The 27,848-nt window shown below is 39.4% G+C and overlaps 2 protein-coding genes across 4 annotated transcripts in view; one reads left to right on the forward strand and one right to left on the reverse strand.

The window, feature by feature from the left end:
• Positions 1-275: 275 nt before the first annotated feature.
• Positions 276-4,749, reverse strand: tamm41 (TAM41 mitochondrial translocator assembly and maintenance homolog). Its single transcript, XM_028405603.1, has 8 exons — positions 4,472-4,749; positions 3,113-3,295; positions 2,920-3,012; positions 2,587-2,737; positions 2,038-2,183; positions 1,682-1,847; positions 1,480-1,542; positions 276-1,003 (listed from the first exon to the last, which is right to left on the reverse strand). Exons 1-8 carry the CDS (start codon positions 4,607-4,609, stop codon positions 912-914), a joined length of 1,032 nt encoding a protein of 343 aa, XP_028261404.1. The 5' UTR covers positions 4,610-4,749; the 3' UTR covers positions 276-911.
• Positions 4,750-4,838: 89 nt separating this feature from the next.
• Positions 4,839-27,848, forward strand: part of syn2b (synapsin IIb) — a 65,796-nt gene continuing 42,786 nt past the window's right edge. Inside the window, exons 1-3 of one of the 3 annotated variants that reach the window (XM_028405602.1) lie at positions 4,839-4,918; positions 7,632-7,736; positions 11,822-12,303. In XM_028405602.1, coding sequence (XP_028261403.1) covers positions 11,882-12,303 — 422 coding nt within the window. In that variant the 5' untranslated portion in view covers positions 4,839-4,918; positions 7,632-7,736; positions 11,822-11,881. Of the gene's footprint in view, positions 4,919-7,631; positions 7,737-11,480; positions 12,304-27,848 lie in introns of those variants that run through there. The other 2 variants (XM_028405600.1, XM_028405601.1) reach the window with 2 other exon arrangements.

Raw genomic sequence — 27,848 nt, forward strand, 5'->3', positions numbered from 1 at the left:
GTTAAAAATATGCCCAAAAAGTCTGTGTGGTCAGCAAAAAAAGACAGCAAGCCATATGGTGATTCACTGTCCATGACTGATGCATGACTCATGATGCAGTAGTGGATTCAAAGGAGGGTAAATAAAAACACTGACGGTATCAGGTAGTGCCTTTCGACTGCATTGCACTTTCTGGGTTATGTAGGTTAGCTATGTTGTGAATTGTTTTCCAGCAACAAGAAAACAGAGAAAATTAGATTTTGTTGTCCAGTTAAACTTAATCAAACCACCACTGATTCTGTTATATTAAAAGGTTTATTAAACCCATGTCTTGTAGCCAGTGTGAACACATCCAGGTAATCTTCAGCATGATTGGTTCATGACAAACCAATGAATAAAGTGACTCAATACTGACAAGATCGGTTGCAGTCTTTGGCGACAATGAGAAGTGTACAGAGCTGCACACTATCAGAACCTTTTACACATAAAAACACAGTTCTGAAAAACAAAAACAAGACACACACTGGCATGATTACAACTAAAAATGACATCTCAACACACAGATCTGACGGCGAGGTGCGTGTTTTCTCCTGCGTTCATATACATTTTGTGTTGTTGTTGTTTTTTCACTATGGCTAGCTTCAAATGTCGCCCCATTCAGCAGTACCTCATGAGTCATCATTGAGAAAAGCCCAATCTGTAGTGCTATTAAATGTCAGACATAATTCAGTGTGACTCAGGAAATGTCACCTTTTATTCTACGGGTTTTATAAATTTAATGAAAGAGGGCAGAGATTGTTCAAACTATTCACACAGCCTTATTCGTGGTCACGGTCACTGCATTCATAGAGACTAGGTGTAGGGTGTTATAGTGCGAGACACAATGTGTCTGGGTAACAGGAGAAAAATCAAAGGATGGTAGACAGACAGGATCAAGACATCTGTGAGACAGATGGTTTCCTCCTCCAGCCCTTCCACATCTTCGTCAGTTTTTTTGAGCTGTATGACACTGTCTTCCACAAGCCTGAGGGGAAGGGGTTAAAACGTAGTCAACGGAGATATGTAGCTTTTCCAAAGTGAACTGATTTGACATGTTGGGATATTAGTATATAGATACACTCTTGATGACTTAGCTAAAACAAGTGGCTGTGCTCTCATATGCTTTGTATGTTTTTGTTTTGTTTTTGTTCCATTTAAACAAAGCCAGGTTAGCCGTTTCCTATTTTCCTGTTGTGAAGTATTAACTGTATGTTAGCCTTGAGCTTTTAATACTGTCAACCACCATGTGACCCATATCAGCGGTGAATACAGTAGCAGTTAACACAGAACCAATCAGTAAGTGCTAACCAGGTTAGCATGCTATCCATAACCATTACAATGAGGCAAAAGACAGGATCTGAAGTTGTGTTAATCTAGGTTGAAAGCAAATAGTACTGTAGTACTGCATCAAAACTACACTAACACAACAAGAAAATGCATAATACATTAAAGAATTCTTACCAGCTGTAGCAATGCCTTTGATACTCTGTGTTATACTGGAGGACTTCACAATAGATGAGATACCTGAGGAGAAACACAAACATGCAACTATAGGTGTGATGATGAAGGTTGGAACTATAAGACATTGTCCTTAAGCTTTTCTATTTATACAAATATGACTCAGTAAACAGGTCAGCATTTCCACTGCAACTTTCCTCTGTACCTTGTTGCACAACCGATCCACAGTCAGGGTCCTGAGCCACCTGCAGCAGGACCTCCTCCACGTCTCTGTTTTTCCCTGGAGGATCCACCAGCTTTGTAATCCTTTGCTGTAGAGTGCGGGGTAAAGCCATCAGCTGGACAAACTGGCCTTCTGGGCTTTTATCAACCTACAGGAAAGCAAAACAGACAATCAAAATATTGAGGCCTCGTCTGATGGGTCAGACACATTTATAAACTAATAAATCAGTACATTGTTATCAACGATAAACTTCTGCTCATCAAACAAAACATAAAAGGCACTTTTAATACTGGCCTTTTAATGGCATGTATGTTTTTTGTGTGTTTACCATTACATACCTCAAGTTTCCCTTGTTGAGGTTTGTAGACTACTTGAGGACAGTCCCGCAAGATGTTGCTGTAGAGAATCCTGAAATGCTGAATGTTATCTTTGACAAGATTGGCCACCTTGGATTTATCTTCTCCGATCACCATCCTAAAATCCCCTACAGAAGGACACAGCATTTTTTTAACAGTCAGACAGACCAAGTAGGAACAAAACAGCTAATCTAAGTGAAAACAATATGCTGTAATACGCATCACAGTTCGCAGATATTAAATACCTTCCGATGATCAGAGCAAAATTCCCTGTTGTGGTAAAGCACTCATTAGCTTGCTCAGCTTTACTCTACCCCTCTTTTTATTTCACTTCATTGCATCAGAAAAAATTAACCTGATAAGTTCCAGCTAGCTCACTGCAGAGAGTAAGCATGTCCAGAGTATACCATGTCTATACAGGTTACAGTGTTGCTCTTAAATCTCCTAATATCTGACTAACAACTGATGTTTACAAAACTTGTTGTGTGTTGTGTGTGATTAATAGAATTTCATAGTTCAAAAAGTGCTTACCAGCATAAGAAAGACCAGCTATCTGCAGGAAAAGGTCTTCCTCACTGAAGCTCTCTGGCAGCATTAGGAAAGATGCTGTAACAGCACTCTTCAGATTGGCTACCAGAGCAGCACGAAGCTTCCCATTTTCACTCTGCACGAGCATTTTCACCTGCAGGGAGAAACACATGCAGTCATTTCTAATAGAAATTCATGATTAAACCTGGTATTTCTAAAACCATTTATATATAATATCAAGCATAAATTGCCTGCGTTGACTGCACTTAGTGTGATAGCTGTACAATGAAAGGCTTGATACAATCCAGTTTGTCTGACAAATTTACTGTTACTCACCGGTTTGTGGAGGCGTCCAGCAATATACATAGTTTTCCAGTGCAGTAGGTCGTCAATCAGAGACCCTGTACTGATCACTCCATATTTGATTATCTATGAACAGGAGAATGTGTATTGAAGAAGTTAAAGCTGTGACAAAACAAAAACAGTGTGAATGATGAATACAGATAGCACAGTCAATCTGGTGATGTACCTTGTCATCCACAGGAACCAGTGTGTTGTAGTATACAGAGGCCCCATATTCATTTTGTATGGAGCTGATCTTCGTGGGTCCCAGCAGTTTCAGGATGGAATAATGTTTACGATTCTGCAGCAGATTCATGGTATGCCATGTCACTGGATCATCCACAGCAAACACAAAGTCCAGCATGTTCTTCTGTATACATTAGAGGTAAACATAAACACAATCGATTTTAAAGCAATGAATTAAGAGTACAGGAGTTATAAACTAGAAAAGCATTTCCTGGAGAAAATGCAAGTTTGATTGCTGCAGCTGAAGCATTGCTTTGAATGCTGATGTGAAGGATTGCTCTGAATTGCTGGAGAATCTGCAATCTGAATTTAATTTGCTGAAACACAGTTAGGAATTTAAAAAGATGAAGCTCTTATTTTGAAAAGTAGAAAATCTTTGAATATCAGGAAGATATGAAAAAGAAACAGCTGATGACAAGAACAGTGTGAAGTCATGACCTTAAAGAATAGCCTGTGAATATACCATATGAAAGGTCTGAGGGTGGAATAATACCATAAGATTATAAGAAGCACAGGCTGTGTGATTTCAATGTGGAAAAGTAGTATACAGCTGAAGGATCATCAATATGACACATATAATGCTTAAAGTCTGATAAAGATATACAAATATGGCTGCTTTGTATGCCTCTGTGTGTCAGCCTGTCACCATGGTAACAGCAGAGGAGACCTCAAAAACCACTCCAACCTTGAGAGCCTGGTGGCGGAAACGTTTCGGAATTCTGAATACAAGTTTGATAGAGCAGCACATCGTGAGCATTTTAAGACAAAACTGGAGTCTGTAGCTTGAAATTTGTAGGAGGAGATACATTTGGCAGATGACCCTCGTTGAAAGGCTCTCTCATAGACTTCAATGTTAAATGGCTTTTGAATTTTTATTGATATTTTGAAAATGAAACATATTTGAACAAATCTGAATACAAGATTATTAGTCCTTGAAGAGCTGAACAGAATGATGTTTGAATGGTTTCTGTAGCTGAAAGCATGTGGAACTATGTATGCTCAATGTATGCTGAAGATACACTGCACCAAAAACCTACAGAAGAAATAAGAAGAAGAAGAAAGAGAAAGAGGGTGAAGAACAAGAGTTGACACAAATAACACTTCCTTGTGTACAAAAAAATACGCTCCTACAAAAGCACCTTTTATAAGTAAGATGTAAAATATGGACTATGGAATACAGTACAGAAAATAGAGCAAGATAAAAGCTCTTGTAGCAACTCTATATAAAGAGTTGTACTGTGAAACTATAAAAACAAAGTACAAACGCAGGGATAACCGATTAGGACAAGGCAGCTCTTACCTCCATTTGACCTTGGCTGGTCCCATGCTGTTTAAAAACACCAGAACCGTAGGCAAACGCTAAACTGATATCCTGAGGAAACTGTGACAGAATTCTTCTGTAAAGCACGCCACTGTTGTGCAAAGCAGGAAGAGTCATTGTGAACTAGCTACGACACCTGTTTACTAATGACACGAGGTTCTTTAGAATTAGGATAAAAGACTAAATAACGTATAAAACGAAGTAACTGCCGCATAAAGTAAAGGAGGCATTTCAGGCAATGTGTTCGTGTCACTGAACACGATTACAAATTTTGAATAAGATTTCCACGACTCATTTTATCGTTAAACCCTCTCCATCAGGTCAGTTTGTTTTGGGTCAGCCGTGCGCCTCAGCGTCCGCTAAAATAGACGTCACAGTTTCCGCCTTGTCCCAGAGAATGACGGGAAATGAAGTCGGAGATGGAAGGTAAGGAACTGGATCCATTAAACTTCCGTTGAACATTCTAATTGTTGATATTTTAGGTGCTTTACGTGCAAGAATGACTATTTCTACACGCTGCTGCAGTTTATTACGTGAAAATTGATGAGGAAATTTGAACTGCTCTAGTTTTAGCCAGCAGAGGGCGGTTTTCTATCAGGTTTCGCTTAGAGAAGGTGGGGATGTTATGCTAATTGTTTGTGGATGGTGAGCTGTACCAGTAACAAAAAGTGTGTCTGGCTGTATTGGTGTGGAGTAAATGTCGTGTTTTGTCAAAGTATGTTGTCACCTAAGCTACCACACGGTTACACAGTGTTTTGTAAGTTAGCAGCAATGCACCTAATAGAAGGTTTGTATGGTACACCTAGCTAGTAAAGCCAATGGAGTCTAATAAGAGCTTTCTACAATAAACTAACCAGACAACTTAGGTAAGGATTATTGCTGCTGGAGTATAAATGCCCTTTATTTGTAATATTATAAAGTTTCCAGTCTCTTTTGACATGATGTATTTATTTTTCTCAAGTCATTTTGCTGAGTATCTGAGTACACTGATACATTATTGCTGCATGACATGTTGTGAGAAAATCTGAGAACATAATCACACTGACAGGATAAAGGTGGCTGCTTCCACTTTCATTTCTGGCAGCAGGAGTGTTGGGAACTTGAGGAAATATTCAATTATACATGTGAAAGTGAATATCGTGTTTACACCTGCAGCATGAAAGCATGCATTTACCCGCTGACAGTGTAAAAACTTTTAACAGCACTCACAACCAAAGACCTGCCAGTGTGAAATTTAGCTGCAGCAGTAGAAGATGATCGTCTTTTAAGGCCATTATCAGTTGTCACCATTACACTAGCTGCTAGTCTTCTAGGCCCACATCAATTTGAATGAATTAATATTGAATGTAGATTCATGACAGTTTGCAATAAGTCTGCAGATAATTATATGACTGTCAAGAGGACAAATATTATCTTCTTTGCAATGGCTGCAAGCCATCATTTCAGCCAAATGAACACTGATAAGGTCACTGAATCCTGACTAAAAAGCCCACGCTCTGTGTTAAAGAGCCTTGTTAATTCAGGGACAGAGAAGCACCTTGGTATTTCTTCTACTTTCACTCTGTAACACATTATAAGTTAAATGTTGTAGTAACCTTTGTGATGACAACCCAAGAGATTTACATCAATCCTACTTTTATGTTTAGATCATTCTGGTAGCCTGCAGCTATTTTTTTAATATGGGTGGTTGTTTTATTTTGTGAATCTATTATGTCTGCCTCATAGGATTAATCTTTTTGTGCATTTCCACAGCCATAAACAATGTTTTCAGTAAATCTGAAAGCACTAAAGGAAAATAAAGGAACGCAGGTGGTGGAGCAAGAGCCATATTGATTATATTCAATTAGCTAACTGGCCACAGTGAGAACTGTCCCATCACACCTCACTCTTCCCACACAGTGTGTGTCTGGATCTGTGTGAAAATGATTGCAGGGACTAGAATGTTAACTAATTAAAATGAATCCATATTTGTGATTATTGCATATTGATTTCCTCGTTTTCAACTGATCCATCCAATACTTCTGTTCCACAAATTACTCCAACAATAACACGATATACAACTTAGACTATTTCTCCTGGATTTTGACTGGTCCTCAAGTAATAGTTTAGATGTCCACATGTTTGAAAGGTAAAAACCCCACATAGATTATAGATTCAGATGTTCAGGTCACAGTGATCGGTGCAGGTCTGAGTACAAACACAGATAGAGATTCCTTTCAGCGCTTGCACGCCAGTTGCCATGGAGATTGCAGGTGCTGCCCATGACAAGAGATAGAACATCAAACGAAAATGCAGCATTAACTACACACACACACACACAAGCACACAAAAGCACACACAAACACATACACTCACACTTGTGTAGCTGCTCCAGTCCTTCACATGGAGAAAAACACAGGCTAGTTCTTTTATCTCACAGAAGGGTTACGGTGTCACTAAACAGGAATTAGGCCAACATGCACAGCACGAGAGACAAAGGCAAGAAAAATTTAAACTTAAAAGGACATTTGTGATATTATATTTCAGGCCTGAGGTGTGCATTTCAAACATTTTACAAACAAAAGTATTTTTCATTTAATTTTTTATTCTATGTACTATAACCATTTAATGCAGTGATGTCAAGCATTGCAACCTACTGCAAATCAACCTGTGTGATGCAGTGTTATAAAAATATATAAATATTAAGTGATGGAAATATATATCTATGTTATTTGGTACAAATGTCATAAATGCTTTGCAGTGGTCACTTACCTTATTTACCAAGATAAAGTACAGCTGATCTTTTGCAGTATGTTTTTACAGCTGAAGGCCTTAATACACATAGTTAAAACATACAGTACACATGTATATGCAAAATATTTTATGGCTCCTCAGACTTTAATAGGTCTCTGCAGCCTTTGTGAAAAGCTAATCCAAAGAGTAGAGCCTTTTCTATAATCTGCAAGCAAAACGCAGTCTGCAGTTGCAAGACTTATAAGTACATTTTGTTTATATGTTCATTTATTTTGCAGAATTGTGGAATGTAGGACTTTGAATTGTAGAATTATTACTCTTATTTAAGTAAAATATCTTGATACTTCTTACACTAGTGTTGATATTTTTCATCATTTCTAAAGCAATAATCCCAATCCTTCTTCAGACAGGAAAAGACAGGTGAAGATGTCCAGGCAGAGTCCAGCTAGATGCACAAGAGAGGCTTTCAGCACAGGAAGAAATCGGGGAGCAAAACATCATGTAAGTTCAAGTATGTATTACAGTATGTTTATTATTGTGCTGCTCCTTATGTTGTTCTCCTCACAGAGCCAACATTTGTTGTACTTGTTGCCATGGTATGTTTGAATCTTGAAATTATGTTGTGCCTAAAATACACGGTACATTTAAGCCTTAGTCTTTAGTCTCTTTGGCACTACAGAACACTCTGTACAATCAGTTATTTGTGTGTGTGTGTTGTGCTCATAATAACTTTACTAAATCTACAAACATTTCCTGAAGTAGGTTCAAATCCTGTTTGGACATTAAATGTTTGTTGCTTCAGCTGTCATAGCCTCTATGGTCATAACATCATATCACATTTTTACTTTCAAGACCTCAAGGTGGCTTGTCTGATGGCTTGCCTTTAGCCCATGTGTTAAAACAATACTAGACTGTAACTTTATCATTACTTTGTCCTACAAGGGTTGCCCCCTGTGTTTTAATTAACTTATTAGTGCATCTGATGCTGCAGGGTGAAGTTTCATTCTTCAGTATTAGATTTCCTGTCACATACTTGGATTTTAAATGCCAATAATTAATGAAATAATGCACAGTTGATTAATTAATTAAAGCGTTGGAGTTTGCAGTTGTGACGATCCTGTCCTCAGGCTGTAGAATGCATTGCACCATGTCATGAACACCTCCTGTCAATACCCGATGTGCAAGGAGTACATGTGTTTTTGTAGTCTAAACTACAATAAAGCCATATATAAAATATATGCATTCAAGTTTCATACTATTCCATACTTCAGTATTCTTTGCTGTCTACTGACGAACTACACTTACATAAATAATTTTTCCCTGAATGAATGGGCGTTAAACATAATCACATTCATTCCCTGGTGCAAAATATTGCATTTAATTACCCACATTTTTCCACTGGCTTTGTGTGTGTGTATGTGTGGTAACAAAGGCTACAATGGTGCTGTGCAAAAATATGCTAAACAATTGAAAAGGCTAATCCGGTTCATGTTTTATTGGTCATTTGACTGTGGACTAAATAACCTTTTTGATGTGATTGTATTTAAAAAAAGGGGGGGGGCGGGGGTCAGGGGTCAAGGACTGTGTCCAAAGCCTCACATTGATTAAACTACCTAGAATTCTTTACTCTGCATAGGCGGAGAGCAAAAATAAAAACAACACAGAGCCATATATTGGCTTGCACACAGTAGGGCTGACTATGTGTATCTGTGTTTTGTGTAGCGTATGTGCGTGTGAGACTGTGAATTTGAGTCTATGCTTGCAATATATTTGAGCATGTGTGTGTTGACAGATGCTGCAGGCAATGTGGACTTGCTATGTTTGCACATCCTTACAGTTCTTTCTCCAATGCAGCACTGCTGAACAGATGTCTGTTCCCTCCCTGCTATAGCTGTATCGCACTCAACACCTAGACACATTCGAGAAGAGGTGTCAGTAGTGGTACTCAGAACCACAGTTAGGGTGACCTGATGGGAATAACAAATAGTAGTCTGTTGTTCAACACCCAGCTGTTATCTCCCCTGCAATGTTGAAACAAAACTATGTGTGCCTTTGTAAGTGATCAGGCAAAAACTTTAATCCAAGTCTATCCATGCAGTGTTTGCTTTGTATGTGTTGCCTGCATAATTTCATGCACACACATGTATTATATAATGGCTGTTTGGACATGTGTTATGTGTTGTGTATGTGTGTCATGAAACATGTAGGCCAGGATGAGCTTAGGATGTCGCTACAGTTCACACTGCAGCTACGTGACTCACTCTGGCTCTCTTCTGGTTGACTAAACACAGCCCCCTTTATGGGTCTGACTCATTATGACTTGTTACTAATGTGCATCTTGCATGTTATGCAAAAAAAAAATCCAAACACATCTGTTTATTAATTAAAAAGAAAAAAAAAAAGACTAATCCCTTTGATCAAAACAGGTTCATCTCACGCTGCACATCACTTTGACACTTTGACAGTCAGGAGACACTGGTGTGAATCTAAAAAGCCACAGCTCAGTGGATATTATGTCCAATTGTACATAATGGATCTGAAAGCTGAGTGCTGGTCAAATGTGTAGCAGTATCTAAATGGCGCTCACTACTTGCTTGCAAATTGCTACAATTTATAAAAAAACAAAAAAATATATAAATCTATATCTCATAGTTCAAAGAAGTAAGATGTGGCCATGTGAGTAATTTAGTCTGCAGCTGAAAAACAACCTTTCAATGCCACAAAGGTCAAGGAATACATTACCATCAATTGAGATCAGTATCAGTGCCCACATCATAATGAAAGTTGTGACTTTTGTGTAGACGTTGAAGGAAAAGTCACTTCTTATAAATAGGCTTAATGGTAAGCTAAATTATTGAATCTGCTTTGCATCCCTTAAGAAGTCTAAGGACAGTCTGTAGGTGCTGTACTGTAGCTGTATTTATTCCTTATGCTGCAGTCTTTTTAATGCTTTTAACGCCATGCTCCGTAATGTGGCTCCGACGTGTGTGGGATTTTCTTCTCGCTTGAATAATCTTCTTACTCCCTCTCCGTCCTGTCATCTTCAGGCTGTTTTTTGAAGTTAAGCTTGGAGCAGTAAACAGTGCAGACTCAGACTGCTACTGCTGCTGCCGAAGGCATTTTAGGAATCGTGCTCTTCTTGTACCCTGAAATAATGTCTGTATGATGAAGCCAGGCAGGAGATATTTGTTTAGGAATGAAGAAAGCAAAAGAGATAAGCCCAGAGAGCGGATTGTTGAGTTTGTGAACGTGGTGTGCATTTGTTTTCTTTGGTCATCAATGTTTTTCGATGGATTTACTGCATATACAGCTATAATAATCACAGAAATATTCAATTTATTGACCTGGTGATAGTTGCTACTTGATGATGATGCAATGCCGCTGTAGGTAATCATTTTTACTGCAAGCGCTGCTTTCTTAGATGATAGGACACAGTTGCAAATAGATTTGTCAATAGAAGCTGCAGAGAGATGAATTTCTATACTTCTGTTTTCCTCCATGACCTCTGCAAGTCCAGTCAAGTCAGTTTTATCACAAATTTGCCTCAAGGGGCTTTGCAATCTGTTCACCACATGACACCCTTTTCTTATACACTTTATTCAGATGAAAAAAATCACTACCATAAAGACCTAGACAGAGAGAAGAAACAGGCACACAGAAGGGAGAGAGACAAGGACAACATGGAAGCACGTGAGAGAAATGGCTTCTTCACTATAGTGGTTTAAACTACAAAACATCCCTGCCCTCCATTATGCCACATGCTTTTAACAGTGAAATGCTTCCTGGGAAGTGTATCGCACACAATGGCGTGACATTGCTGTCAGTGCTGAAGTAGAAAGATGGTGGAGAGAAGAAAAGAAGGTGGGGCTTTTACAGAGGTGGATGGTGTTTCCATCTGTGAACTCCACCTCATGCACGCTTGCAGGAAACCCCTTCCACTGGTTGCACACGGCACACATCGCTACAAGGCTGCAGCACGACACAAATGTAGTCTATGATGTAGGAGGATGATGACAGGAGGGAGGAGGAGGAAGAGGCGGAAAGGGGGAGGGGGAGAGCCAGCCAGTGAGCATGCCGAGTGAAAGAGAGAGAGTGAGCGAGAGGGAAAGGGCAGAGGGAGCGTGAGTGAAAGGGTGAGATAAGCAGAGAGAGCATCATCTCTTGAGTGCATTCAGCTTGCAGCAGCTCAGGAAGCAGGAAGGCAGAGTAGAGAAGGGGAGAGCACCAGCACCTTACCAAAGGGGGCGACACCATACCTCTGTCTCTCTCTCTCAGACACACACACACACACACACACCCTCACACGTCACACACACGCATTTGTGAGGAGGCGTGAGGCTCAGGAGGAGGAACACCACATACACACGCGCTGTTCCACTGGCTTAGCAGCACTTTGGAGAGCTGTCTTTTGAAGAGAGGACCAGAGCTGTATCCATTGCTTTACCTATCCTTTCCTTCCTTCTTGCTCTCCATTCTTCCAACATAGAAGCAGCTCTCCATCACACATCGCTTGATCATTTGGACTGACTTGATCTCTGTCATTCATCTAACCTCTGGTTAATCCTGCCTCTACCTCTCTGCTTTTACTCCATTCAGCCAGGAAGTCAAGAGAGAAACTAACCAGCCAACTGAGAGACCCACCTTTTGACCGCAATCATGAACTTCCTCCGACGTCGTCTCTCGGACAGCAGCTTCATGTCCAACCTACCCAATGGCTACATGTCAGACCTCCAAAGGACTGACCCACCTGCTCCTCCTCCCCCCACTGCCTCCTCTCCTTCCACCCAGCCGGGTGCAGCTCCTGCCCAGTCCCCGACTAAGGCTCCAACACCAACCCAGGCTCCTGCCAGCTCCCCTGCAGCCCAAGAGCGACGTCCATCCCAGCAGTCTCAGCAATCTCAACAGGCCCAGTCCTCGGGTGGTTCCTCTGGCTTCTTCAGCTCCTTCAGCTCCATCACCAACGTGGTCAAACAGACGGCTGCATCCGCTGCTGGGTTCGTGGAGCAGTCGGCTCCCTCTCCTTCCCTCTCCAAGAAGTTCAAGATTTTGCTGGTTATTGATGAGCCCCAGCATGAGTGGTGAGTGTTTAGATGCTAGCAACTTTAATCACGGGTTGTCCAAATGTCTGATTGGAAACTGATGGAGCTGGCGATTATGTTGAATATCTTGCTGTAAGAAACTGGAATCTTACTGACCCTTAAGAAATAGGCTCACACTGTGAGTTCTTGGAAGATCTTCAGATTTGGCATCAAAAATATTGGATTCACAATCAGCCAGGAAGAACATGATTTGATGTAAAATAGCTAAATTAAGCGTGGGTGGTTTGGCCCAATGCTGACAGCTCAAATAAATAAATGGTCCACGTGGTCCAATTAAATGGCTCCACTCACTGAATTCAGGTTTCTGCCTTATTCTGATCTTTGGGTTCAGTCAGTGCCTTTGTGGTAACATGTATTTTGTTCTCTCACTGAAGCTGCTCCTAAAATAGAAACTGCTCCTCTAATCTAAACAGACAGGACAGATTTTCTCTGGGGTTTGGATTCACACATCCCACCATCCAGCACTGTCACCTGTCTCTTCCTTTTCTTGTGTTTTTGTCTTTGGATGCTGTTTGTGTGTGCTCCTATGTTAATGTAGGTGATTGTTAGAGCTGCTCTATGAGCAAGTGTTTCCATCCCTTGACAGCACAAGTTGGCTAACAGGATATAATCCCTACACTATCAACTCATACATCATACACTGTCATACAAGAGTGTGTAGCTCTGAATAAAACATCGTCTTCTGCCAGTGAAATGTGAGCCCTCGGCTCTGTAATAATGTTGCTATCCAATTCACTGCCTTATGTCCCTGCAAATCACATTTTCAGGCTATAAATGTTTTTTGTGTTGATGTTGTTGATGCATTTTATGACCGTGTGCCAGGATTATCGAGGTGTAGTTCAATCTCTTAAGCCTTGTACTGATGTCAGCTGCATGAGAGACACTTCTGACCTTTTCATTTTAATAGATGATCTGCAGTGCTGACATATGGCAATTATCGTTTTGTACCACATAAAACGGAATGCGTTTTACTGCGGTGAAGAAGATAATATAAGTGGACCTTGATTTTTACTGCATCCAAAGTTAAAAATATGGGGAAAAACTTTTGAGGCCAATATGATCAAGAAGTCTGGAAATAGGAAAAAACGATGGGTAGCTTCTGAATCTGAAGAGCTCCGCAGAAAGCTGAAAGTGACTTTGAGTTGAATGTGTGTGTCTTTTATTGTGAACTTGAAAATGGAAATGCATATTCATAGCTGAATACGTTCCTGTATTGGGTCTTGCTGTTGTATATGATATGAGAGCCGAGGGGCAAATGGACAATAGGTTACATGCCATAATACTATCTGTACCACTGAGTATAAGGGACACTAGAGGTTCCAAATGGACAGTTTATTTCCAACACTATGGATTATCTCTATATGTGTGCATTATGCATGTGTGGATGCACGCATGACATTCCACTACACTGTGACTGAGTCGACGTAATCCTGTATCTCTCACTGCGACTGTTTTGGTGGCTTATGATTGGCTGGCTGCCACACATGATGTCACTGAAGGAAGCTTCAGCAATTCATAAAAGGAGGCATTGAATGTTTTTTATGAAATATTCCAAAAGGGTTATGACTACTTTCAAGTGATGTGCATAGTATATGTGGCTGCTGACCAGATGGGCTTGTCACAATGCAAATTTGGTTATAATAACTGCTATATAATACAGTCAATGGAAGTCGTCTGTGTAGAAAAAAAAATTGGCATTCCTGAATATCTGCCAGGAAAAGTTTTTAAATGTTGTAACAAAGTTACTCGTTGCACAAGGTCAAAATCAGTAGGTGATATAATTTCATACATAATCGTGGTAATACATTGAATTTACTGCATCACTGGCCTTTGTTTGAAAAGCCTCCAAATTTGGTTTGTAAACAATCTTTCATCCAGAGAGCTCAACATAAATATTAATGTTGTAGTTTCTAAAGGGGTGGGGGGGGGTTGTGATTGCAGTCCACGATTTCCTTTAAGCATCTTGGCAAAAGAGCCTTTCTGCTAGATGTTATTGATTTCTTCACAGCAAACAACAGACTTTAGACTTATATTAATATAACTGGGGGATCAGAAAATCACAATGAATATACTGCCTCTATAATGACCCTATATTCCAGTCAGTCCTACATAGGAGGACACATCTTGTTAGCTTGACACTGTGAAAAGCACAAACATAAACATTGGATATTGTTGCTGCCAGAAGTCACAATTTAGTGGATTTTTGTGGTTTATATTGTGAAGGTGTCCACGATGGGTGATTATTTTGTTGACCCTGATTTAGACCCTATACCAAACAAGCAATTTTTTTTTTAAATAGAACCCGTCTTTCAAACAAAACACTTTTTTTAAGTGTTGCTTTGGTCTTTTAGAAGTTCCTTTTTCAACACAAAGACGATTTCACATCCATATCCTTAAATTACAAACAACAATGAGCAGATTGATAGATAGATAGACTAAAAGGAAATGGCATGCAATTAGTGTCGGCCATTTCCACCTGTCAATTACAATTAACTTAGATTAAACATCCTTTTATATATTCATCATTGTTGTAATGTAATGAATGATAATCATTCGTAGGAAAGGGGCTTTTATTTTATTTTTTCTCTGTCTGCTTTTAGTTCTGTGTGACTAGGATACTTCTTCTAGTGCTAAAACTTGTTTTTCTCACTAGCACCTTTGCATCTTGAAAATGTCAAAATTTGCATTAAATATACATTTAAGTGGATTGCAAACTGAGAGAAAGTAGTCATGTATGACTACAACTACAAATGGACTACAACTCCAAATGACATCCCCTCTAATAAGATTGGAAGGCTGTTGTATAAGCAACCACATGTATCATGACTCCTGCTGCAAGTGACGGCTTATTTTCTACACTCTCAAATATCGACTGTGCTACTATGATGAGTTTCTCCAACTGTGCTACAAGAGGGCCGCAATGGGAGTCCAGCATTAAAGCTGCAAGATGAAAAATATAGTGTATTTCAAGCAATTCAGAATCTGGGTGTGTGTTTGAGTAGCCTTGTGTAGTCATTATGTAACAGACCTGAGGCCATTGAGATGGATAAGGGAAGAGACGACGTCCTCCAGGGCCTTTCAAGGTGATATCTGCACAGAGGAAAGGATTAATGAAGAGAAAGGAAAAAGATCTGGAAATCTCCTTTTCATCGTTTTCATCCGATGTTTATGTGATGCTCTGTCCCGTTTGTCCCACCTTCTCTCTATGACGGATGTTTCCTCTCCGTTTCCCCTTTGCTGGCTCTTGCTGTCTTTTATCATGACGGGCACTCTGTGTGTGGCTCTAGAAAAAGTGCTCCAGGTTCACAATGCAATGAAGTAATAAGAAGAGACGTGGTGATTCAGCACTTTCAGCCCACAGGCTGCATCTGCTCTCTTTCCTCTGCTCTCTATACTATCTGTCTGCGTCTCCCTCACTCTTTCTTTTTGGCCTTCTTTTCTTTATCTGTCTATTTATCCACTGAATATGTCTATTGCCATTTCTGCTTAAATGCCAGTCAGTGTATCCCTGCATAAGTGTCCATCAGGAGATTAGTTTGGATTGTTGACTTTTTAAAGTGACTCACAGTGGGAGGAGTTGTTGATGGTAAATGTCAGATGTCAATGCCTCACAGCTAAATCTTGTGATTTAACTGGCTGATGCTTGAAAAGATACCGATTACCAAAAAGTAGCAACATTTGGAGAAAAAAAAAACCTTAGCAACAGCATGCTAACTGATGAGCAACAGTAGAGGTGGCAATTATGGCCATGTCCATGAAGTCCAAAGTAGGATTGCAGAATGTAAGTTAGACCTTTCTAAAATAATTTAAAATGCAATTTCCCCATTGTGGGACTAATAAAGGTTTCTTAATCTTAATCTTAATCTAAGCTACAAGAATAATGCCTTGAGACTGCAGCAACAGTGTGCCGTCACTCTTGCTGTTTTTCTCGTAAATCATATTTTAGATAGGGTATGATTTGTTACAAAGGCCACAAACACCCAAACTGAAGCTTTTTACTAACTTAACCAATAATTTTTTTTGCAGTGTTACACTGTAGAAACAAAACTAAGGTATAAAAAGCTAAAACTCAAGTCTTATGGGCAAGAGTGACCCGCCATCACTATACATCCCTGCTCTAACAACATGACCTTTGTCATGTCTTTGTATGACCTTACATAACACAATTGTTGCAGTGCAATTTCATTTTGAAAAGTTGAAGACAAAGGGGGGCAATATGACCTGAAGGAAACCTGACTAAACATCCATATGTGATGAGCGAGAATACATTGTGTCAACAGACTGTCTAACCACGTTTTGGCATTTTAGTTTGTGTGCAGTTGTCAGGTGTGTGACATAAAGTGATGTTTCACCCATTTTGAGGTGTGATGTTTGTCATGCTTGCATTTACTCACTGCCAGGGGAGGGGAGTGAGCAGGTGGAGAAATGGAGCCTTGTACATTTCCATCATCATCCTCACACAAACAAACACATATAATAATAACAAGCACCTGGTTTCTCAGCTGATTCTATTTTGAGTCATTGAAATTTACATGATGGGAAAACCGCTCCTTGTTTCTGCTGACCGAGTTTACCCTAGAACAGTGGTTTGGGAATAAAGTAGTTCATTGCTGAAGGTGATTTTTAAAACACAACATTTCCTTTGCAGTCTATACACCTCTTCACCATACACCTACATACTGCACAGGGCAGTGAACTATAAACAGCAAAGAGTGCATGTGTTTTCTGCTGGCTCTGGTTGACTTTGTGCCAGTGATTAAGAATTATCGTTGACATTATAGGTCTCAGCTGCAGGTCGCATTTCCAAATGCACAGGCTGAGAACTGACCTTATTACAGCCAGTGGCAATGTCATGCTGACTTTACAGGGTGCTCTTGGATTCGACCTCCTGATGTCTTGTACCTCCTAGCTGTTGTCATACTAGACTGCTGGCATTTTCAGCCCCTTGGAGGAGACAGAAACTACTCTGCAGTAAAAAAATGTAACCTTGTAACTTCCAGATTGTGATGTGGTAGTTTTGCACGTTTAGAAGTTGACCATGTGAAACCTTTTTTTTTTTTATCAAATGACAATCTCTAGAAAGAAAAATCATTCTAATGCATGCCTGTGTATCCCATATTATACCCTTGGGAAATACTATTATAAAAAGGGGCCGTACACTTGCCCCCATGAGACCAGGCCATTAGTGAATGCAAATCTGTGACTCTGGCTGTGTCAATAGCTGCTGACTAATGTCTGGCTTTAAGAAGAAGTTTTTTTTTTGTATCCCAAAGGCCTGTCTGGACTTAAGATCACTGATCACCCACTGGCTCTCAGTCAGAATGAGGAGAAAGCAGTTAGCTGGTTAGTACAATTGACTGTGACAGAAAGAAAAATGCCTCTGCAGTGTATTAGTGAGAATGCATGTTGCTTTTTTATCGTCTTTGTCTAATCTGTTACTTGTGGCTGACATTTTGCAAAGGTTGTTTTGCAAAGACAATTAAATGCTGTCTGTAATTTGTTCAGAAATGTACACCTCAGCTTAAGAGGCATAATAAATTATGAATGAATATTTAGGTGAGTGTTGATAAAAAAAAACAAGCTGATCTCTTCTAGCAATATAGAAGTTATAAAAAATGAAAATATTCAGATAAATGTATATCTAGATGTAACTCAGTGGCATTTATGCACATTAATAATACAATGATGTAAAAATCAATTAATAACCAATAAAAGCCTTATCCTCCCGACATTATAGATATTGAATATCGAGGTTATATAAATCTAATCTTTGCTCATGTTGACCTTTAGTCCAATTGTAGCTCAATTGACCTCTTCAATCCTCTTGTATTAAACAGCCTCTTTAGAATGAGGAGGAGGCATTACCAATGAGCAAATGATGTTTTAATGAAGTAGGACAATGTAGATCTTTTTGTTTGTTTATTTTTTTCATTGCAGATGATCTTACAGATGTTCCTACATTTATTTTTAAAGTGGTGAGGATTGGATATATAGTTTAACATAAGAAGAGTATAGCAGAGTTTTGTAGCTTCAAGCTTGGAGCTATTATGGGGCATTTCTGCTTTATTAGGTAAACAGAGTCTGACTCATGGCTCATTTAGTTGTCTTATAGTGGTGTGTGCTGCCTGTAATGGTCTGACTGACCAACGTGTTTTACTATCTCATATTTCAGACTAAAAACACACAGGCAGGGGTGGCTGGGAAATACAGTTTGTATACAAAAAACACAAAGAAACTGGAGTTCTAATGATAATAGTCAAAAATAACTGGTTGTATTTGTGTTGAGTAAAACTCCTCTGCAGTGTTTGAAGATAAACCTGTTACTATGCATGAGGCAGATACCTTAGAGGGCCATAAACGAGATAATCAGCATCCCAGCGCGCGGTGAGCCTCTGTTGCTATGGCAACAGGTGATCCTCTTTAACAATCTTGAAAATTTGTGCTTGAAATGGGGATTTGATGTCATTTTCTTGACTAAAAACTGTTAACAGGTCACAGTATACATAAAATACATATTTTTGTATACATAAAATGTAGCAAATTGTGGTGTCTTTATGGAAAAAAAGAGAAAAAAATAATTTTCCTCTTTTAGAGTAAGGTGCAGTAAATACAAAAAGTCACCAATTCCTGCACCAGCAAAGCAGTTTTATGCCCCTTTTGTGTGCAGGGTTCAGAGGGAATCACCAAGTTCAGACCAACTGGACTCTAATGGGTTTGCTGTTATTTCGTGTTGAGCAGAAGCCCGTTTATTTTTTCCCTGTGCATGTGTGGGATTTTTCCAGCAACTTTAATTAGTTAATAAACTGATAATTGGATGAAAGGGGGGCTTTAACCTGCCCATAGGAGTTAATTGGTGTGAATGGTTGTTTGTCTCTTCGATTGTCTGCCAACCTGTAAATGGTGCATGCCCTGCATCCCACCCAGCTAAAACCAGACTGTGTCCCATATCAAAGCATTTCTTTTTCATTCTATTTTTCCAGTTGTAGTTAGGTTACATTAATCTCATGTAGGTTGTCATATACATGGGTCTCTTATAGGTTATGCGGCAAGCTTTTCCCATCTGCTACAATCTTTGCCATTCTCTTGGCTCCTATAGCAACGATCCTGTCCATTAATCTTTACATGTTGTTGTTTCTAGTAATGTCAGGTGGCTGTAAGTAGATGATACAGTTAACATTTCCTTTTTAAAAATGTAGTTAAAGGAGCTTATATTTTGTACTGATTATGTAACTGTTTGCTGATTCAAGTAGGAGCTGATCTAACCATTTCCTCCATTTTAAGCTGATCTGATCTGTGTGCAGCTGCATGATGAGATTGTGTTTGTTGAATGGCAGCAGATTTACAGGTTGGTAGGATCAGAGATGTGAGTTGCTGATTTGAAAGATGTGGCCACAGTGACAACAGCTTGCTGTCTAAAACACTAAAACACCCACACTAGCTCCACCCACTACATAAATGGATATGATGTAACTTTAGAACCTACTTCTCATCGAACACCTGACTGGACAGAGCACTGATTGGATTATCTCTTGTTAGAGGTCAAGTACCCTAAATGCAGCCATGCCTCAATTACAATTTATGTAAACAAAAAAAGGAAGCTTTATAGATATTTTACTGCTGAAAACACCTTTAATAAAGGAATGGACAGTCTGATATTGCAGATGCAACATTAATGCCTATTGAAACTGTCTCCACAACAATTATTAGGATAAATAATTTATGCATTTACATTATGTTGTGCTAATTTGTAGAGAATTATTACGTCAGTTAACAATAAGCTTTTTGTTTTTGTCTATATTTAACGTCTAAACAATAAAAATACTATGCGTGTACAGAGGGTACATGAGATCTGTGTGTACAGTCACATTGAGAGGGGTCTGCTTTGCGTGAGGTTATGGTTAGGGTCAGAAATATGATTGAACATGTGATGTCTACGGTTGGGATCAATTTCCAGGAAATGAATACATGTCAGTGTGAAGTGAGAGAAATGTGACTGTGAGTGTCTCAGTAGTGCAGGAACATTGTTGGCACTTGCTGTGATAATATCGCCATCTGAGGAAAAGGAGCTGTTATGTGAACACAAATATTTAACTGATTTCTCAACTCTAATTACAACTTAACAAAGACAGCGGCCACATGCAGCACAAGTCTTAATGACAGTGAAACACTTCCATATGAATATACACTGGATGTCTTGACATTGAGTTGACAAATGCAAGTAATGAGAGCAACACATGAGCAAGTGACTGCTTAAGATTTGCAATTTTCTTAAATTTGTTTTACTGTGATAAAGAGCTTGTACTCTGCTGAGTAATTAAGTTAGCAGCAGAATGAGACTGAGGACTGCAGAGTCATTTAATGTACGGTTTATATCGCAGGCACACATGCACAGACACTCCTTTCTTGATCTGTCACTCAATATACTTTCATGCACCACTGCAGTATTGACTGCTTTAAAATATTTATGTTGACCGAATTGGGTCTACAATATAAAATCGATGGTTGCTACTGTTCGTAGGCTTTTTGGCATGGCTGAATAATCTGATTTTAAAATTACAAGGCAGAATATACACTATGATGTCACAGGAAGGCATGGCGTTATTATTCTGTATATTATCAACAATCTAAGGGTAAACCTATAAAAAGTCTGGACAAATTTGATCCAAGTTTGACAGCTCAGTATGTGACCTCATTATCTGGCCTGCTAATGAGACCAAATTGAGTCCAGGTCATAAGGGACTGAATCCTCAGGACAGCAGATGGGATATAGCAAATATTCAATTGTGTGTTATTTTCCTCACCTACGCACAAATGGGGGGGAAAAAAGTGTAAATGCAACTCAAGAACAACAGCTTTGTTTGGCTTTCATTCCTCATTTCACATTGTTTTTTTTTCAGATCAAACAAAAAATACTTGAATGGTGTGTTTCTGCTGTTCTAGTTGCCATAGAAACAAACTAATTAGATTGTAGTGGAGAGTTGATACTGGCACAAAATATGTGCTGAATTGTTGCGGTTAGATGTTGTTAGAGTACAGTTGCTACCTATTAAAAGTGTCCATAGTGCAACACATTAACCCTCAGCTTCATAAATCAATGTTTGTGATGAACAGAGAAATATGTGTATTCGCTGTATTTTGTTTCTTCTAATTTGTGAAAATATATACGAAGTCTTTGCAAATTTCTTCAGGCAAGAGCATTGAATTTTTTTAGTCTGATCCTTGCTAAAAATACCAAAAAACAAAAAACGTTACACAGTGTGTTTGTGTAACCTCAATCAGCAAACTTTCAAATGGCTTGACATGAAGCTAGGTGCTAAAATATCTTTAAAGTGACAGGATGTGACAATATCAGCGTAACATGTACAGCGTAGGTGATGTTACACTGTCAGGTGTGAAAGGAGGTGAAAGCCACCTTCATAAAGACCTCGAGGCAGCTCTTAAGAGTGGATTTTTCTCTAGTGACAACTGTAGAAGCCAAAATTCAAGTAAATACAAACAAGCTTTATGGTTTCAGCTCCAAGTAGCGATAAGTCTTTTACAGTCCTCACAGTTTTTTTTCCATGACACTGGAAGCTGAAATCGCACATACAAGTCACTTAAGAATACATCTGTTTACGGGAATGGTTCCTGAAACCCAATGTTCCTCGTGTCCATCAGCTCATGTCATTAGGTAATCTCTAATTGCACCCAAACTACACATAATTTAATCAGTACAGGAGTGGTGCAATGCAATAAGCTGCCTGAATGAGGATTTGTCCCTTGAGACATTACTGTGTACGCTCAAAGCTCTGGAGCAAAAAGCGCCCACTATACCTTGTGGCATGTAAGCCTGTCATGTTATTAAAGATGAGACTATGGGCTTCAAAAATTAATTCTGAGGTTCTGCAACCCTAGGCAGAATTTAGGTGGAGAGTCGTGTCTTCCCTGTCTGCTCCCTTTGTCTGAGAGCTGTTCAGCCTGCCTTTGTTTGTCTACCATTAAGTGAGGGGTCGATGTGAAGCACTGTTAGTTTAGGAGTCAGCAGGGAATCAGGAATATCTGACACGTAGTGGAAGCAAGGAGTAAAGAGGGGGGAAAAATGAGACAAGAAGAGGCAGACAGGAAGCTGGTTTCAACAGAGGCAGACACAAAAGAGAAAATATGGAAGGAAAATGAGCTCAGCACAAGCAAAGACTGACAATGCCTTTTTCCACTTGTAACCATTAGATACTTATGGTGCCTAACAAGATGTATCTCTGGGCTTTTTACCTCGATAACTTACTGTCTGTTGCTATCTCCCATTCCTCTTGCTTTCTCCCCCTGTCTCAGTTCAATCCATATAATGAGAGGCTCAATCCATCAAAGGATCAGATAGGCCTAAAGCCAGTCTAAGCCGCTGGCTGCTCAGCTTCACTACTGACTCTTGGTCTTGCCCACACGTTAGCTACCAAACCGAACCTTGAATTACAGCAAATACAGAACATTTAATGTGTATAACTTTTATTCATTGTGTCTCCCAAGATGCATTACCTCGTATATACAAGAGAGATTGCCAAAATGGCGGCATTGTCATCATATAACAACACAATTAATTTTACAGCATTTGCATATCCAACACTAAAATAGGACCCCAGAGGAATAAAAGAATGTGTATTTACATTCCTCAGGAGAAATTGTTGGTGTAGTTTAAAAGCCACACGGGGATCTTTTATGATAAAGTATTCCAAGTTTGGTGGTTTCCAAGTTCGTGTGCCAGATTCAAAACAGTTATTGAATCAATTTCTACTCTTAAATTAAGATTTAGACATACTGTGAATGAAACAGTATCTTTCTTTTGAGTAGTCCAGTAAATAAAACCACAAATGGTGCTACTTCATCATAATAATGCAAAAATCGGTTAATCCATATTATCATAAAAACCTTTGTATCAGCCAGGCCTCATTGACAACATGAAATTATAAGCCTTTGCTGCATTTGAAAAGTGAGGTTCCACAGGAGCCGGTGCATGGTGATACTAATCAGATAAAGTGTTTCGTGAAAGATGAAGTGTGTTAGATAATGAGATAGCTCTGACCTTGGTTCTACAGTGTTTTGTCATCATTTCTGCAGCAGGCTACACATGCTGCCAATAGAGATGACACACACATAGACCCCACACATCAAGGTGTACTAGCATACCATACAGAAGCTGCACCCTGCGTCCATACACTATCTTTTCTTCCTATGTGCTTCTTCTTCTCTGGGACCAGCTGAATGTCGCTGTGAGTGTAAATTCAGTGAAGCCTCATTAGGGTTACAGCCAGCTGCAGTATCAAGTAATTCTGTGAGGTTTTAAGTGGCACAGTTGGCCGTATGGTGTAAGGTGCAGTGGTGCGTTTTGGCAGGAAGCACAGTACAGTTATCACACTTCGACAAGTTTGAACCTCTAAACTTGTGAGGTGCTTTGACATGATGCAACTTTGTATTTAGTGTAGAAAATTCCTGTTTGTGTAATTATCCAGAATAAAAACCTGAGGAAATAAGTGTTGTGTTACACTAACACGAGTCGGTGCAGAATGATTGGCATTTAAATGTGTCAAATGTTTGTTTTTATTATTATTATTTTGTGCAGGAAGTCTTACAAGACCTTGAAATAATCATTTTTATATAGTCACAACTGTGTCATTGATGCATTTCTTTCTTTAAAAAATAGATGCCACAGTCTCTAAGCTCCCAGTAGTAGTAGTTCAATTAATTGTCAAGGGAGCAAATATAGCAAGAAGTTATATGTATGGGAGTGCTTTAGCTGCCTTCTTTTCTGCTTCCTCATACACAACTTGCCCTCGCTGCCCTTGCCATCATCAGCTCATTGATTGTTAGATTATTTCTATATCAGAAAAAACTCATTTTTTAAACTCATCTTACAAATACCTATTCAAATAAAGGTAGACAAATGAAATAAAACTCTTTAGATTTAGATTTGAATTCTATATTCTCAGTCCCTCACACACAGTCCACACACACCAACCATGGTGCATCACTCTCTCATGACATGATTCTCTTAGGTGTAAGTGTCAAAATGTCAATATGGAGACACTACAAGCTGCAAAGGCCAAGTGGGAGATCTTACTGTCCACTGTGCGTATGAATAAACAGCACACACCAATTCACATACACTTACTCTGTTCACATAAAAACATGAATCCATGATGTCTTACCAGCTGTAACTTTCACAGGAATTAAAAGGACGACCCGCTTGGTGTTCACAGTTATTTACAATCAGGACTAATGACTTGATTGAATGAGCCGACATCAAATATTTAGTTGTTTCGGTGTCTCCCTGCAGTGTATAGTTATTCATCCTGAGTGCAAACAGAAGCATTTATATATCTGTACATGAAAGCTGGGAGCAGATGTCACAACCCCAAACCCTTCTCTAAAGGAATAATTACAGCCACACTAAAAAGATTAGGAGAGAGAAAGTATTTCCTTTAAACTGGGGAACTAATTGTCGGGGCGGTTTTCTGTTCTCTGCAGATAACTCTGTGTGTGTTTCCATAAGCGCATGTACGGTAGGTGTGGGCTTGTGTGGGTGGGATTGCAGCGACTGACTGTGTGCGCTGTCATGCTGAGGTCTGCCTTCTGCAAATCCACCATTCACATGCTTGTATTTCACACACACCTCAGGGGAAGTCACGTGACTCATCCAAGTGAGCAATTTTCCAAAATACCTCAAGGATCAGTGGCAGGAACACGTTAATACATAACATTTTGTTGAATGTGTGTGTGTGCGCATGTGTGCACACACACACACACACACACACACACACACACACGTGTGGAGCGTGCAGCCTTTTTGAGTCGTGACCAGAAAATATCTTCCCTCCTGAGCTTGTCTCAAACACCCACATTGAGGTTTTGCTGCTGCCAATAGGGAGAGTATATACAGTGCTGTGCATGCATTCGGTGTAGTGTAAGATGTGACAGAGTAAAGGGCAGAGCAGAAGCTTTACTGAAACAGTGGCTAACTCTCCCACATGCCACAGGAATCCTTAAAACATCGATTTCCAACTGACAGAACACAACTCTTAAGGCGGTGCTGATGAGGCTTGATTACCCCTGTTGGTTTCAGCTTCTTCCTCACAGGTGGTGCAGTTGCCGTGGAGGTTGGATTTAACCCCCTTAGGTTTAACTAGTGTTCAGCAGCAAGCAGTTTATTATGAACGACTGGTCTCAGGGTCAAACAGATCTGGGTTCTGTGCCTTATAAATCCTCTGCCTTACCTGCTCCACTACCCAACCTGTCTGTTTTTTTTTTTTTCGTACTCTTTCTCAACCCAGGGGCTACCTCTACCATCTATTTTCCTTGTCACAGACCAGAGAATATCAACTTCAGGCTAGGCTGGTGTTCTTTACTTGTATTAATTTAAAATAAAATCCAATGTTATCATTGGATTATATTTCATATAGATATTAGATTGTAGTGGAGAGTTGATGCTGGCACAAAATATGTGCTGAATTGTTGTGGTCATTAGAGTACAGTTCCTACCTATATTTAATTTTAATTTGATTTCAACATTTTCTTTGGTAAATTTGGTCATTTTATGGTTAAGTGGCCACTTTAGGAACTGCAGATTTTGTCGCTTTCTTGCTTGATTCATGAGTTTGATGATACGATGAGTTATTAGCAGCCATAGATCATGACAACATTAGTTTTCATGAATGAGATGTAGAAGCGTTTACAGCGTCTTAAAATTTAGATTAAGAGTTAATTTTGTGACATTTGACTGCACTGTAATGGTGTAAGTAAGCTATTTAGCACCATAAGTGTGTTTTTCATTGAAGGTTTCACTCTATTAAAAGTATAATTCATTTTACTATTTATAGCATATAGTATGTATCTCTTAGGAGTTAGCAGCAACCTGAGTTCTGAAGAGAAATATGTTTTAGGACTTCTGTAGTTGAAAAAGAAAGTTGTGTTGATTTTGATGGCTAATACCCTGGTTCATTCCCATTTCTGTAGTCAACTGGCTGAATTTGAATGAACCAGGGTATTAGCCATCAAAATCAACACAACTTTCTTTTTCAACTACAGATGTTGTACATTTCCGACATATTCACTTATCCATTTAAGATTTTCTTCACACCACAATTTACTATGATAGAAAATCCAAATAGAGACAACACAATCATTGGCTGCATGAAAATTTAAAATTAACCTTTAGCCATTGGAACAGCACCAAGAAATGACATTTCTACTCACCATAAAACATAACAGTCGATAGATTTAGATTTGTTCTGTGAAGGATTTACAGTGGAAAAAAAACTGTGAAAGTATCAGAGGTGTCTGGGGCTCTTTTTCCTTTATTGGTGTTATTCCAATAATAACTCATGAAGGTGTGATTTTTACAGAACTGTAATTTCTGTCTATTATGTGTGTTTCAGGCTACACTCCTGAAATGAGAGTGTAGCCTTTTTTCTGCTTTGGCATGACAGACATAATTCCCTGTTTTGTTATTGCGTGATGATTTTTCATAAATGACAAACAACCCAGAGGTAATGGATGCTAGAACGAGAAAACACAATTTATTTGTTGAAGCCGTCGGCATCTAAACAGGAGCGAACAGAGAATATTTAGCATCAGTGCATTGCCAATAAATATACAAGGAGAATAATTACATTTCAGCTTTAAGTGGGGAGGGTGGTGAGTGTGTAGGCCAGGATTTTAGATGAAAAAGGAGGGTAGGACTTCACTCTCTGCCTGTTATATACGAAATGACTTGAGGATAATGGGAAGTGAATAGGAGACAAAATCACTGCAGGGAAAAGCTTTTATTTCCTAAAGTGATACAAAGGATTGAGGTGGGAAAGTGAGGCATTTTAGTGAGCTGTAGCCACTGAAACAGAAAGATAGTAATGCAGAGAAAGGGCAGTGGAAGAGAGATGCTGAGGAAGCAACAAAGGCAAGCAAACATTTTTAAAAGGACATAAAGGATAAATGAATAGAGAAAAAGATGTGTGAGACAGAGGGTTACAGAGAGACAGGTTAGCTCTGAATAGTAACTAGAGAGATCTGCCACACGTGTCTCCATCGTCCAAGTGAGCGCCACAGCACATGACTGCCCCGCGGCCGCCGCACTCAGCCATGTCATGGCTGAGCGATTTCAAAACACACAGAAACAGACACACAGTATGAGAGACCGATGGGAGAAGGAGAGGGTGAGAGGTGAAACAAGCAAGGGGAAACGACAGAGAGTCAGGAGGAAATGTAGGTTGAGGTGGTGAAATGTTGATAAGGCAGGGAGCTGGCAGCGAGTCAGAAGGCTGAGACATCTTCAGATTTAGATAGAATCGTGCAAATGGAGAGGAAAATACTGTGTGCATCAGATGTTACAGCTCTGTTAAGTGAGTCATTTATCGTTTGCACACAGGTGAGCCTGGATGTCAGAATAATCTTATATAAAATGTGTTTATTGCAGTTTAGTAATGGGAATTCATCAGATCTGTGATGTGCAGCTGCTGTGCCCTGAGACTTGGTGAAAGTCAAACTGCGGCTTGTTCGACTAC

Source organism: Parambassis ranga, chromosome 5, assembly GCF_900634625.1.
Source record: "Parambassis ranga chromosome 5, fParRan2.1, whole genome shotgun sequence".
In the NCBI taxonomy this organism is placed as follows: domain Eukaryota; kingdom Metazoa; phylum Chordata; class Actinopteri; family Ambassidae; genus Parambassis; species Parambassis ranga.